This window comes from Callospermophilus lateralis, unplaced genomic scaffold (assembly GCF_048772815.1).
Source record: "Callospermophilus lateralis isolate mCalLat2 unplaced genomic scaffold, mCalLat2.hap1 Scaffold_66, whole genome shotgun sequence".
Lineage (NCBI taxonomy): Eukaryota > Metazoa > Chordata > Mammalia > Rodentia > Sciuridae > Callospermophilus > Callospermophilus lateralis.
The window spans coordinates 5,714,716-5,729,687 of NW_027514882.1; the positions used below are offsets into that span (position 1 = coordinate 5,714,716).

Consider the following 14,972-nt stretch of genomic DNA (forward strand, 5'->3'; position numbering starts at 1 on the left):
CTATTGTCTGCCTTGGGGGAAACATGTGGCTTGCTTGCTGGAGCAGGAACATTCATTGCCGTGCAGATTTAGCAACTGAGTACCTTCTTCCCCCACCCAGAAGAAAGTAAAACCAAGATGTTGGTGTCCCCCAGTGAAAACCCCATTATGAAAACCTGTGTTTACTGACCTACCATTGTTTTAAAGCAGTTCCATTTGAACTGTAATCAAACCGCCAAGTGACCTTTCTGTCCCTCTGCCCAGCATCCCTGAAAGGGCCTGTTGTTTGCTGCTTCAATGAAGAAACCTTCTGTTTAGTTAAGCAAGTGTTTTTTCAGTCATGTCTCCTGGTGAGTTACAGAAAGATGATTGTAGGGCCTTGGTTTTTGTTGTTGTTGTTTTTCTTTTAATACTCTAGCCACCCTCAACCCCCCTCCCAACACTTATTTTCTTACTTTTTTTAGCAGAGAGAAGAAGAATACCGTAAGCTGAGCCACTTCACAAGGGTTTTAAAAGTCCCTGGTGATGTTTTTCAGATATTGGAACAAGCCCCTTCTTTTTGCCCCACCCCACCCCCTAGGATCTGGGACCCTTCCAGAGTGTCTGAGGCATTCACAGGAATGGACCACAGTGTAGCCCCCTGTGAGCCAGGGAGGCCAGTCCTGACTGATGTGTTTATATATGCATGTTTTTCTGTCTTCCAGTTGTTTGTTGGACTTGGGTTCCCATATGAGGGCCCAGCTCCCCTGGAGGCTATTGCAAATGGATGTGCTTTTCTGAATCCCAAGTTCAACCCACCAAAAAGCAGCAAAAACACAGACTTTTTCATTGGCAAGCCAACACTGAGAGAGGTAAGTATCTATCAGAATCATTCTATTTTTCAATTACAGGAATAATTGGGGGTAGGATGTAGCTCAGTAATAGAGCACTTGCCTAGCGTGCTCAGGGTCCTGGGATCAATCCCCAGCAACATGGGAGGTAAAAAAGAAGAACTATTTACTTAGTGATAATGTAGGTATAGTCTTCTTGGTATCTATGGAGAATTGGTGCCAGGACCGCCCCCCTTGGCCACCCCTCCCCATGCGTGCACACACAGACACCAAAATCTCTGGATCCTCAAGTCCCTTATGTAAAATGGCATAGTATTTGCATAGAATATCCCCTTACATACTTCAAATCATCTCTGGATTACTTATAATTACAATGTAAGTGCTACATAAACAGTAGTTATGCAGTGTTTAAGGGATAATGTTAAGAGGAAAAAGTCTGCCCATTTTCAGAGTACATGAAGTTTTTTCAAATGTTTTTAAATATTTCTGGACCCAAAGATGCTGAACCAGGGATAAAGAAAGCAGAGAAGTGATAGTGTTATTAGCATCATCCAACATGGTTATGTGGGAAGGGAAATGGTTAGGGACCTGATCCTGGAGCTTAGAGAAACAAATGATTCAGTCACATCACCTCTATGCCAACTGTCTAATCAACAAGGACATTCTAGCCTTTTGATTGCAGCTGAGCTCTTCTTGTCTGAAGCTAAACTCTTCTTGTTGGGAGCTTAGGATAAGATCAACTGAGTAACAAATTTGTAACATATTTGTGGAGAATCAACTCTCCATGATGAGCTATAGAGAGTTAAAAGTGGGCCATGGATATTCTCCAAGAACCTCAACCTTAAGAGGCAAAACATGTCCCTGGGCACTCAGGTGATATGCCTGAGTTTTTAGCCCACCATCAGCAGGCACCACCCCATGAAGTGGTCCTGCCATTGCTAGAACCATTTGCAGAAGCCTTGCTTCAGTTGCCTTCAGAGATCAGCTTGAAAATTCACAATAGATGATAAATCACCACCAAGGAAAGCTGGATTTGATTAGAAGCAATAAACAAGTCATTTGCAGCTAAGTGTGAATGATCAAGCTGGGTGCTTCCATATCTGGCCAGAAAAAGATGTGTGCAAGAAACTTTAAGAATGATTTTCTTTTTATTTCCATGTAGTTAGTAGGTGGTTCTGCAAGATGTTCTCCATCAGTTAAAGCAACACCCTTGTCCTTCAGGGCCTTCAACAGGGGAATTACACTGATGGACAGTCCTCCCATGACATAACCATGACTTTTTGAAGCATTTATTTTTTCAGTGCTGCTGCTTTGAAACCCTTCTGGGTCACTTTCTCTGAACCTGTCATAACTGTATAACAAATGTTATATAGCACATAAAATAAATTGTTTAGTGATGTTTATTAATGAATCGGGAATCCTATCAGTTCATAGAACTGATTATTTTTAAGAGTTCTTTTCTCCAACCCCCTGTATCATTGGTGAAATGGCCAAAGGAGATGGAAAATCAATAAGAACCATAGATTATCTCAAAGAGGTTAACTGTAGCCCAGATAACATCTGACCAGGGTTAACTGGATGTTTGCTTACTTTTTACCTTTTACTCGTATAACTTGAACTCTTCATGGAAGTGGTTTCATTTTGAAAGGTCAGTTCATTCACCAATATTTAGCTCACCTGTGTGCCAGGTGCCAGTGCTGTGGGAGGCACTAGACGCAGAGATCAGGAACAGTCTTGAAGAGCCTATTTATTTTGGAAAGGCTTAAAAGACTTTTCCCAACAGGGAGATTAACTTCTCAGTTTAGAAATCTCTGCTACAGCACGTGACTGATTTTGAAACTTTAGAGTTTGAGGTTGAAAATAGACTTCAGTCATCCCTAGCAGTTTTTGTTTGTTTTTCACAAATAAGAAGTATATATATAAGATAAACAACTTGATATTTGAAATAATAAACATTGCAAAGTGATCACCATAATAAAGCTCATTAACACACCTATCACTATTCATTGATGAGACTGTTCTTCTCCATTGTGTATCATCCATAGGTTTTCCTTTGGGTATAGAAAATCTCAGAAGTTCCTTCTTCTGTCCAAATTGATTTTTTTTTGTAATTTCCCCTATTTTAAAACTTTGTGATAAATCATACATAATATAAAACCTTTTAGCCATTTATAAGTGTGATTCACTGGCATTAAGTAAATTCACAGTGTTATGCAACAATCACTATTATCAATCTGTAGCCTTATTCATCATCCAAGCAGAAACTCTGTCCCCTTTAAACGGTGGTAACTCCCCATTCTCCCCTCCTCCTCTCTCCTACTTTATGTCTCTATGAGTTTGCCCACTCTAGGGGCTTGATGGAATCATGTTATATTTGTTCTTAGGTCTGCCTTATTCACTTTGATGTGATGTTTTCAGGGTTGATCATGTTGCAGCGTGTGTCCGAATCCTTTTTAATTTTTTTAAGGCTAATTTTCCATTGCATGTATTTACCATGTTGAACTTATCCTTTCATTTGCTGATGGACATTTGAGCTGTTCCCACTTTTTTTTTTCCTTATTCTGATTAATGCAACTATGAATAGTGGTATACCCCTGTCTGTTTGAGTTCCTGATAATAACTCTTTTGATTATATGCCTACAAGTAGAATTTTGCATTTTTTACTGATTTTAAGATAGTCTGCAGAGAAGTTGCAAAAATAATATAGCATTGAGGTATATTCTTTATCCAGCTTCATCTTCTGGTGACATTTTACAAAACCATACTACAATTATCAAAATAAATAAAATTAATAGCAGTACCCTAGTATTATCTGAACTAAAGACTATATTTGCACTTTGCCATTTTTTTCTGCTAAAATTATTCTTCTGTTACTGGATCTGATTCAGAATCCCATGTTGCATTTGTCGATTGTCATGTCCCGTTAGTCTCCCAGTCTGTAAAAAGCCAGCCTTTCATTGTCACTCATGACCCTCACTGCTTTTAAAGAATTCAGATCAGCTGTTTGTATGCTGAGTGTTTCCTCACAACACTGAGAACACTCCAGACACTTGGCCAAGTCAGTGATGTCACGTTACATGGCCCAGATCAACCAGTACGAAGTTATCAAGAAAAGTATGTTCATTATTTTCTGTCAGTTAGTGCCATCATTTAGTCATTTGCTTACTGCCGAGGTCGCAGAGGGTTTTCATTCTTTATGCCATAAAGAGAGAACAGACATTGGAACTGCTGCCTGGGATGATGCCACCAGGCCCGAAATGAGATTCCAATAGAAAGACAGTGTGGACTGCTTTCAACGGTTGCTCAGTGAGTGACCTCAGACAGATGACTCCATCAGTCCTGGGCTTCCACCGGAGGGCTGGGAGGCAGAAGGGCAGTTGACAGATGTTTAATGCATCCCTACAGAGTCCATGGTACTATTTGCTGCGTTAATGGAATTCAGCAGGACACATTTTCTGTTTTCAGAGCTCTAGATCTGATCTGGAAGAAGGATAAGACAGCTGCATAATCAGTGGGAGTGCATAAGAAATAGGGAGATGGATTAAGGAGGGGAGTTAACTTGGAGTTGTGCCAGGTGGAAGGAGAATGTGCAGGGTTAACTGACAAAGATTGACAGATGGGGCTTGGCCTTAAAGAAAAAGGAGAAGAAAGGACTTCAAGCCTGAGAGGGATGAATGTTGATGAACTTGGGGGGAAACCCAAGAAGGTCAGGTTTCATCTGTAGCTCCCTCCAGCAACACCAGGCAGCTTTGAGAGGGGCTGCCTCCTCTGCTCTTTCAGCTCACAGAAGCTGCCAAATCCTCCTACCCAAAGATGCTTTTAATTAGAAAAAAGCTGTCAATAGGTCTACAGATTTCTAAGGGTCAAAACCTCTTAGAAATTATCTTTTATTTTTCCCCTCAGGAAAGGGGAAATTTTTACAAGTATATATATATAATTATAAATATACCTGAGTATGTATAATTATAAATCTCTATTTTGCCTATGTTAACCTTTTATGTCAATCAACAATTCATGCAACATAAATTGGCCCATATCAATTGCCTATGGGTCTCTTTTTTTGCCTTCACTTGAAGGGAAAGTCTAGAGTTCTAACTGTAAGTTTAACTTTGTTTTTATTTTTGCATTGGGCCAAGTTTTTTAAATACAGTGTATACTCAGAGGGAAAAACATTTCACAATGCCTTAGGTTATACTTGGTTCTTTATACTTTAATATGAATTGGATTTTTATTTTTATCTTCATATTTGGAAACATATTAGTAGATTCCCAGTCATTATTCTGACATTTTGTAAACTATGAGAAATTCTCTGAGTTCAGGGTTTTTTTTGTTGTTGTTGTTTTGGGTTTTCTTAACCTATCCAATAAAGAGAACCCATGTTCTCCTTGGAGATTTAATAGCTACTCTGAAGTAATGTCTCATATTTAATAAGATTTTCATTACTTTTACAAACTATTCTATAGTAAATTTCCTGATTGATACATGATGAAGTAGCTGAGATCAGACGGTTCTCAATAAATTAGCAAGGAAGAACATAACATTCAAAAGGGGCTAATGAATCACAAAATGCCTCCCTCATAAAATTAAGCAACCCTCAATAAATGTAGATGAATGAAATTATAATGGCTCAACATTTTGTATTTTCTTAGTGCTTAGAGCAACCTGTAAATATGCAGGGACCTTAAAGAGTAGGGAGGGGTGAGAGACTGCTGCTGATATATTACTTGCTAAATAGTGACATTGATGGCAACTCTAATTTACACTGATTAGAGCAGAAGGGCTAATTAGTTTGTCCTCTAAGCCACAAAATGAAAATAATGCAACATTTTTTGCTCATCTTCACAAAAGGTCTAATAGGGGCATAAATCCAGTCCAATGAATTTTGTTTTATGTTGGCAAGTTTTAAAAGGCTTTTGTTTGCCTTCAGTCATTGACATCCTCTAAATTGTCATGCTCTTTCCTTTTCAAAGCTAATAAGTTGTTGAAGGATCTGGATTTGAACATTCTGGTTGTTGGGTCTATACCTCAGAATCTTTACGACTACATAAGAAACCCAATAAGTGATGTATGTGCAGGTGATCACGCAATGCCTGGCCCCACATGGGATTTCACTGATAGGGATTGAATCCAAATATGTGCAGAGAAAAAAAAAAACAGGTGTTCCCAGTTCCATGGAACTGCATATCATCTGTAGCCTTCCACTGACCACAAAGCCCAGTGTGCAAAAGAGCAAGGCACACATCAGGAGGGTGGAGAGTTGAAAAGGCTAGTGCAGGACCTGACCCAGGGCAGAGAAGCAGGAGCAGAGCGGGGAAAACCTTCTTGGACTTTCCTCACATGATTTCCCTGAGTGACTGGCAGTGAAAACTGCAGCTGGAGCCCAATGACTTGTGGCCCATTTTTCCTGTCCTTAGTCATGTTTTTGCACACCACTGCTGCAGCAGGCTACCAAGACCAGTGACTGAGAGCAAGAGGGAACATCCACTCCTCCAAGTATATCTCTATATCAGAGTCTAAAGAGAAAAGGAAAAAAGAGAGCCAGACCTTTTGCTTCCACAGCAAAGGTCTTAACACTCCAGAGCTAACACCTCCTTTTATGATAAACATGTTATAACATCTTTTTTTTCTCCTGAAATGAAAATCTTAAATAATGTAACCTGCCTGCCTACATAATTAAAAAAGTATAGTTTCCTAACTCGAATATGAAGAATAAATAAAAAGAAAATAATTCATAATAAAGTAATACATATTTCAATATTATGTAGCCAAGACCTATCCTAGCAGACATGATTTTTCATTCCCTCTTACCATGAACACTTGTATTTAAAAGGAATAAAACATTCAACTAAGAGTTGTCAGCCTTTTTTGCTTGTAATTGACATTATGAACGAGAAACTAAATATAAGAGTGTGTACACATATCACACATATATACATAATTGCCATTAATGTGATAGCTACAAATATAGACCAATTTGGGGACATTTTACTGGCAGTTCTGATATCCTGAGTGGCATTGACTTCACTGCCATGATTTTTCCAAAATGGTGACAGCTCATGGGCGAAGTTCCAAATAAAACAGTACAAACATTTCTTGATTTACATGGTAATTATGCTCCTGGGAAATTTATTGTATATTAAAACTGTATCAAAGTGTTAGATGCTATAAATCCACCTAAAAGCCCAGCAGGGCATTTGGAAGTTCTTTGAGCTGGAGGAGGAGATCAGTGGTAAAGAGCATTAACAAGGTCCTGGTTCAATTCCCATCATCAAAAATGATGAAAATGATGATGATGATGGAAGTTGAACAATTCCTCCTTGTGCAGGTCTGTCCTAGACCTCACTAGATGTCATGTATCCCTAGTCCCCACCCACAGGCTAAGAGTAGCACCAGCTCTTGTGGTAACTAAAAATATTCTCATAAATGTCTAGAACACTCCTTTACACCACTACCTTAAAGGGGTATAAGAATAGAGGTGGCAGCATGATCGAGGGATAAATTTAGCTGTCCTGAAGAATGGATTTTTAAAGAACCCAGAATTGTCAATATATATCTTTGCTTCTTTGACCACCCTGTTTTATAAAATAAAACCTCCTTTAGGATAAAACTGCCATTTCTTGCTTTTCCAATTACAGATTGCTTCTAAAAATTTCAGGCCCCAATATTATGCTGATGATTATTCCCCAAACCCTAAAGATTCTGTTTTATTCTGATGGGATCACTTCTGTTTCTATCACCTTTTGTATGCACCATTACTCATCTTCTTGGGACTGTTGCAGCCTTGATTTTTATTGCAATTTTTTATGCTTACCTGTCTGTCCTAGCCAAGAAAATAGATACTGGTTTGAAAGAGGTTATTTTCAGGGGTGAGTATGGATGAGCTATGCTTATTTTGGTTGAGCATAAATGTTCATTAGGAATTAAAGTCACCTATAAGGGCTGGGAGTGTAGCTTGGTGGTAGAGCCCCTGCCTAACATGCACAAGGTCCCAGGTTCAATCCCTGGCACACCCACACACCCCACCTAAAACAGCCACCTTGTCACCAGATTGTGACATTCTCTTATTTCCAAGAGGGATTCAAGATGTGCAGCCATCACTATTTGTTTCTGAACTGCTATGTTTGCACAGGATGTTTCAGTTGTCGAGGGAGAGGATGAGTGTCTTATTACCTGCGCAAGTACAACTCAGTGCGGTAAAATGTACAACACTTCATCTAGCCCAGAAGATTTTTGTAAATCAGTGTGAAACTGAGGTGTTGTTTCCTCTTTTCCAGCTGACATCCCAGCATCCGTATGCTGAAGTTTTCATCAGCCGGCCGCATGTGTGGACTGTCAATCTCAACAATCAGGAGGAAGTCGAGGATGCAGTGAAAGCGATTTTGAATCAGAAGGTTGTTTCTTTAATTCCATTTCCCCCCCATTTGTGATGGGACCTGATGTGTGGAAAGCATCACAGTCCCTTGGATTCAGTCAATAGCACTTTCCCACAGTAGCTGGAGTTAGAAGAGTAGCCAGTCTGTAGGACTTGGCCTGGGGATTTTATGGATGTTGTGTGACATGGAAAGCAGAGCCAGTGTCCACATGTGGCCATGGATTCTTCTGAACTGTCATGGATCCTGTGTACCAGGCACAGAAGGAGGGGCTTGAACTAGGCTAGCTTCCAAGATTGACTTAGGTCACTCTTAGAGATCTGAAAAGATGGGCCTGCTTCTTTTACCTTACCCCAAAAGAGGGGAGGGGGAGATGGGGAAGAAATCATGAAAGAAATGTTTTTGCATAATATCTGTTTATTTGTTTCTTTCTACCAAAATATTAGGTAGGCTCTTGTAAAATAACTTACTTTTCTGGACTCTTCTCATCAATTCAGTAGACATTTATTAAGCACTTACTGTCTGTGAGAACTGTCTGAGTCACTCTGGGGAGGGGGAGGGGTGCTTGTTCCATAACCACAGGTGAGGCTGTCTCACCACCTGTGGGAGTTGACCACCCACCTGGGATGAGTTCAGTTGTCCTGATCCTGCAGTTAACTGTCTCAGGTACACACTGCCCCTGTGCTTCTCCTATCAGAGCACTCTTCACACTTGGTTGTGATATTTAAGAGAATCATGCAGGTGTGTTTTGAGGGTGGGCTGGACTTACACACTTTGGGTTTGGCTTCCAGTGACTAGTAGAGTTCCCTCCTCTGTAATGTAGAGCTGATATTACATACTTGACTGGTAACCTGAGTGGACTAAATGAGATCACATATACAAAGTGCTTGAATACAATGTCTATCACATAGGAAGTGTTTAGCCACTAAGAAGTGTTTTTTATTTCTTACAATAGACCATCTGAGTTTCTGCTAGACTATAAGCAACATGAAAGCAGCACATATATGTCTGCCTGCTATATATGTCTGCCTGCTATATTCCTAGTATTCAGCACTGTGATTTACCTGGATCAGAGATAGGAGTTGATGTTAGCAACAAACACATGCTTAACAGCGCAGATGATGTTCAGTGCCAAAATCAACATGCAGAAGATCTAGGGATGGGAGCAGGGGTCGGGGGTGCTTCTGGTGAATGCTGCATTTTGAGTTATCATTTGAGTAGGAATTTTCAAAGCAAAACTGTGAATGGCATGGATAAGGCATGGGTTCAGTGGAAGGAAAAGATCCGAGAAGGGCACATATCCTGGATGAATGGCCAGTTTACCTCTTTGAAACAACATCTTTCCCCTTTGGGAAATAGAATGGAATGATAACAAGTCGGTGGCCCACTAACCTGCCAATTTCAGTTAATTGAGAGCATCTCCAGGGGAGCAAGGGCACTCTGATGTGCTATCCATATTCTGTCCCCTTGAAGATGGTCTGGGTATTGGGCTTTGGCATAGCTCTCAGCTTCCCAATGGTCACATGTGTAGTCCCAAACCCAGTCTCAACAATTGTAGGCAGGAGTCCCCGAACTCAACTGACCCATTTGATAGAAGTTCCTAGTGAAGTGTGGTCATACTGGGCTGCCTGAAAATATTTGCTCCACACCTAAAGTTTTACCACCAGGGAGTCATTCCTGAGGAGATTTAAGGATCTTCCTTCCTGTGTCCCAGAGTTACTTGTGTATTAGTTATCTAGGGTTGCATGTGACATAGTACCACAATTTGATGGCTTGAACAACAGAAATGTTGTCTCTCAGTTTTAAAGGCCTGAAGTCTGAAATTAGATGTCAGCAGAGGATCATGCACACTGTGAAGTATACAGCAATTCTACTGGACTATACAGTAGTTCCTTATATCTGAAATTTTCTATGATGTCAGTGACCTATAGTCATCCATGTTACAAAAATATTAAATGGAAATTTCCATAAAAGTCATATATTTTAAATTGCATACCATTCTGAATAATATGATGAGATCTCACACCATCTTTCTCCATCCCACTCATGACATGAATCAGCCTTATGTCCAGTGTATCCATGCTATATACACTATCCACCCTGGTTTAGTCACTTAGTAGCTATCTGTTATCAGCTAAGCTATTGTGCTACCACAGTGCTTATATAAAAGTTTGTGTACTATCCTCAGTTTTAGGCATCTACAAGGAGTATTAGAATGTATCCCCCATTGATGAGGAGGCTATTGTATTCTTTCTTGCCCCTCCAAGCTTCTATCAACCTCAAGCATTACTTGGCTTAAAGTCTCTGAGCTTTATTCTCTGCCTACATGACAGTGTGGCTTCTCCCTGTGTGTATCTCTGCTTCTCCTCTACTTATGATAAATTAGGGTCCACCCTAAATCAGTGTGACCTCATCTTGAGTACATTTACAAAGACCCTATTTCCAAATAAAGTTACATTCACATTTTAAGTGGGATTATTTTCCATGATACAGATGAGAAAATTAAGGCTTAAAAAGATGTTTTGCAAGATCATACTAGTAACTAGTAAAACCTGGAATCAAATTCAAGTCTTTTTTATTAGTTTTTTAAGATAATAATTAAAAAAAAACACAAAATAGAATAAAAGGAAAGATAAACTGTGAAAGAGTAATGGAGTATGGAATAAGGAAAGAGATTAATATAAAAATTATTGTCATAAAAGTTGTTAGAGATGGATTAGAAATGTGGTAGTGTTTTCTCATATGTAATTCCAAGATTTTTAAATTACATGACACCCAAAAAAGAAAAAGAAAACATGACCTTTCATTAAGAGAGGAAACAATCAACACAACCAGAACTTGAGATGGTCGAGATATTGGAATTATGAGATAACAACTTAAAAATTTTATAATAACATGCAAGGTTATGTACTCCTGTAATCACATCATCTCAGGTGGCTAAGGCAGGAGGATCACAAGTTCAAGGTCAGCCTAGGAAACTTAACAAGACCTTTAATGGTCCACATAAAAAATAAAAAGGGCAGGATGTAGCTCAGTGGTAGATCACCCTTGGGTTCTATCCCCAACACCCACAAAGAAAGAAAAAAAGTTCTATGATAAATATATTGAACAATTTGGGGAAGAAAGTGGACAACATACGTAAATGGATGGAGAATTTCATCAGAGAGGTGGAAGCTATTTTTTAAGTCAAATGAAAAATTCTAGGAAAAAAATACAATGTCAGAAATGCATTCCTTCAGTGGCTTCTAAGCAGACTGTACAAAGCAGAGGGGGGAAAAAACAATGAAGTTGGAGACTCCTCAATAGAAATTATTCAAACTGAAACACAGAGAAAGAATTAAATGGAAAAGGGTACATGATATCTTTGGGACAAAATGAAGCAGCATAAATTAGGTGTAGTTGGAATCTGAGAAAAGGGAGAGACTGGCACAGAAGAAATTTCTGAAAGAGCAGTGGGTAAGAATTTTCCAATTAATGAACGAAGAATTTTCCAATCAATTTACAAATGCTAAGGGCACAGTGGACCCCAACAGGAATAAATACAAAAAGAAAAGCACATAGTCAAAGGGCAAGAAACAAATAAAGGAAAAAATCTTGAAAGCAGCTAGCTGGAGGAAAAACATTACGTTCAGAAGAATGATGATATTAAAGACAGCCAACTACTCATCAGAAACAATGGAAACCATAAAACAGATTTTAGAAACTAGAAGATGTATGGGGCTTTTAAATAGGCACTCTTGGGGACAATGAGGAGGCTATTGTATTCTTTAAGTATGTGTATTTAAGTATGTATTTTTAAGTATGGTGGGAAATTTTGAACAGGACAATGACATGACCTAGTTTATATTTGGAATCCTCCAGAGAAAATATAAGATCTCCCTAACTTAAAACTGTATGGCTAGTAAAAGAGGAACCTAGACTTAAACCCTGGTTTTCTGGTACCTACTAAAACCATGTCTTCATCAGATGATGTCAAGCCACCTGTTAGGTGGGACCATTCAGGCTTTAGCTGATTTTTGAAAGCAATTTGCAGTAAGATTTGCAAAGGTGAGGGGGTACCAGTGGACACAGGAAATCTCACAGGAAAGCAGGTCCAGAGGAGAAGATGGAAAATTCATAGAAATTTTCCAAGCCAGCAGGCCAGTAGCCTGCAAACATCCTGCCTGCGGCCTTAGTTGGATGAGTAACAGGCCTTTTTCCACAAAGGAGGATGACCACAAGCGGGCCCTTGTTTTTCCCTTTTGGGCCCTACTTGGGTTTCTCAGGGATTGGGTGTGGTCAGCATTCTCTTTCATTCATACCCCAAAGTGGCCTTCACTTGTTCCTGAAGGTGTATTAGGCAGAAGGCTGTCCCTTCCCTTCAGTCCATGAAATGGCTTTCACTTCTGGGGTGTGCTGTTGCTCTCTGTCCCCTAAGCTCAGGGTCTGGAGAGCTTTCCCATGCAGAGGAGGTTGTACCCATCCACACTGGAATGGCAAGGGGGACTCCCTGGCAGTGCAGTGGCATAGGAATGCAGTTTCCTTTTTTTTTTCCTTTTCCTTTGTAGGAAAACTGTCTGGCTTCATATCCTTTAAAACAGTGAATTGGCCCTAGAGCAATGAATGAGTCAGCATCCCTTTGGTTAAATTGGGCGTGACTGGGAGAACAGGAAGAGCCATTTTCTGTATTTACTGCATTGAATCATTTGAATTCATTAATTTATGAGTTCTAATGGATGCCCTTTGGAATATATTGTCAGAATCGCCATTGGGTGCTTCCTGCCACAGAAGTAGATCTCTTGGTCTTGTGACAGAAGAACACCAATGTATGTTTAATTCTGAATTCTACTTGTCTACTTGTAAATAATTCCAGATATGCATGTCCTCTGCCTTAAATGGTTTCTTTTGGTTCCTATGTATCCTTTGAGAGGAGACATTTCTCTAGGCCTGTTACACAAAGCTTCTTGAATCATCCATGAGTTCAGTAAATAAATACCTTTAAAAGAAAAGAAAATTTCACATTTTATATGAAGAGCTATATCTAGGTCAGAAATGGCCCTGCTGAGGTTCAGAAGCTTGAAATGGGGACAAACAAGCTGAGAATATGTTCTTCAAAGAAGGTTGAGCTCTTTAGAGATGAGGAAGGTGACCTCTCTGTTCTTGTGGAAGAGTGTCCATGATCTTACAGAGGCTCAGCCTCTCCTGACTGTCCAGACAGATGTGGACAGATATGGCTGAGATCCAACCTGTGTGATGAAACTGGCATCCAGTTGTCTGTAAACACACTACTGGCATTTAATTGTGTATAAATAAAGATATGTTATCAATTTTTTATAAATCATGGCTTAAAATTTTAAATATAACATAAACTTAGAGAAAAGGGGAGAGGATGTCCCGAAACCAACTTTGTGGCTGCCTACTAAGGAATATCCTCTGTCCATTGTCCCACGTTTAGCAGGCCTCAGATCTCAGGTACTTTGTCCTGTTCTCTACCCCAGAGATCTGAGGTAGGTAAGTGTAGACTCAAGAGGAAGAGGTGAAGGTGCTCCTTCCCACCCAGAGATCCCCAGGGGCTAAAGGGCTCTGTGAAGCTGGTGATTTTCTCCGAAGTGAATTTCCCATCTCAGATTGGTGCGCTGCTGAAGATGCAGACCTCAGCATCCTAGCAAACATTGTGCAGTGGAGATCCAGACGCACCTATCTTCCCCTTCCCTCCAGGCTCAGTGTAGATTGGAATGCCTTCCCCACAACAGTGAGCACCTCCCAGGGTTTTCTGCCCTCCTTGAAGTTCAAGCAACTCAGTTTAGAAATCTCAAGACTTTTGGTGACATCAGTGAGTCTTTCCTGCGTCCTCTCACCAAGGTCCACAGTCCTGAGCTGCAGCTTCCTCTGTCTTTACACATCAAATCTCATGCTACTCCACCTGGAACAGCTGCCATCTCTCCTCACTCCCCAGTCTTGGCTCTCTGGACTCATAAACATAGTCTGCTTCGCCCTCTGACCTCCCAGAATCCTCTAGCTGGGCTCTTCAGGACCTTATATCAGTTAGTTTTGTACCATGAGTTCCATGCATATGTGCTGACCTCACCTAAGATTGTAACTCAGTTTTCCGGTCACTGTTGTGGGTCTATAAATAGCTCATTGTGTGGTTTCCTCAAAGCAGTGTAACCTTATCTTCATTCAACAGATTCATGCTAAGAGCCTACCTGTCCTACACTGTGTGCACACAGGGGTGCAAATGACACAGCCATAACTTTACCCCAGGGGGCTTACCTGCTAGCAAGTGGTAATCTCCACCTTCTGTTGAGTGCCTACTGTGTGCCAAACACTAAATTTAGTGCTTTTCCCCTTATATAGTCTTCACTGTAGCTTAAAAAAAACAGTGGCTTTCTTGCCACTGCTTCATTCTTGGGTGATCTGAGACTTGTGGATGGTAGACAGTCTGCTCAGGGACTGCACCTAGGGCAGACAAGGTGACATTGGGAAACTGGTGACTTCCAGCTTCTCCCAAGGCCGCCTGCAGGCATTGGCACTCATGCATTGAGAGGTTCTAGGAGAGCTGGTAAGTGGTGTGTGTTGTGTGTTCTCCTCATTCATGGAACCTTCTGTTTCCGCAGATTGAGCCATACATGCCCTACGAATTCACATGTGAGGGGATGTTGCAGCGAATCAATGCATTCATCGAAAAACAAGTAAGTCTTGTCAAAGAGTCCGTCTTTCCTTGCTTCCCATTCCCTCATCAGGTTCTCATCAACAGTTGTGAGCTCACAATATTTCTGTGGTTATTTGCCTGCTTTGGAAGTCTCCAGAATCT

General features: G+C 40.3%; 1 protein-coding gene across 1 annotated transcript in view; it reads left to right on the forward strand.

The window, feature by feature from the left end:
- Window positions 1–14,972, forward strand: part of LOC143389855 (alpha-1,6-mannosylglycoprotein 6-beta-N-acetylglucosaminyltransferase A-like) — a 102,079-nt gene that overhangs the window by 67,848 nt on the left and 19,259 nt on the right. The window contains exons 5-7 of the mRNA XM_076842622.2: window positions 684–830; window positions 8,084–8,200; window positions 14,776–14,850. Of these exons, the coding sequence (XP_076698737.1) occupies window positions 684–830; window positions 8,084–8,200; window positions 14,776–14,850 (339 nt within the window). The remainder of the gene's footprint in view (window positions 1–683; window positions 831–8,083; window positions 8,201–14,775; window positions 14,851–14,972) is intronic.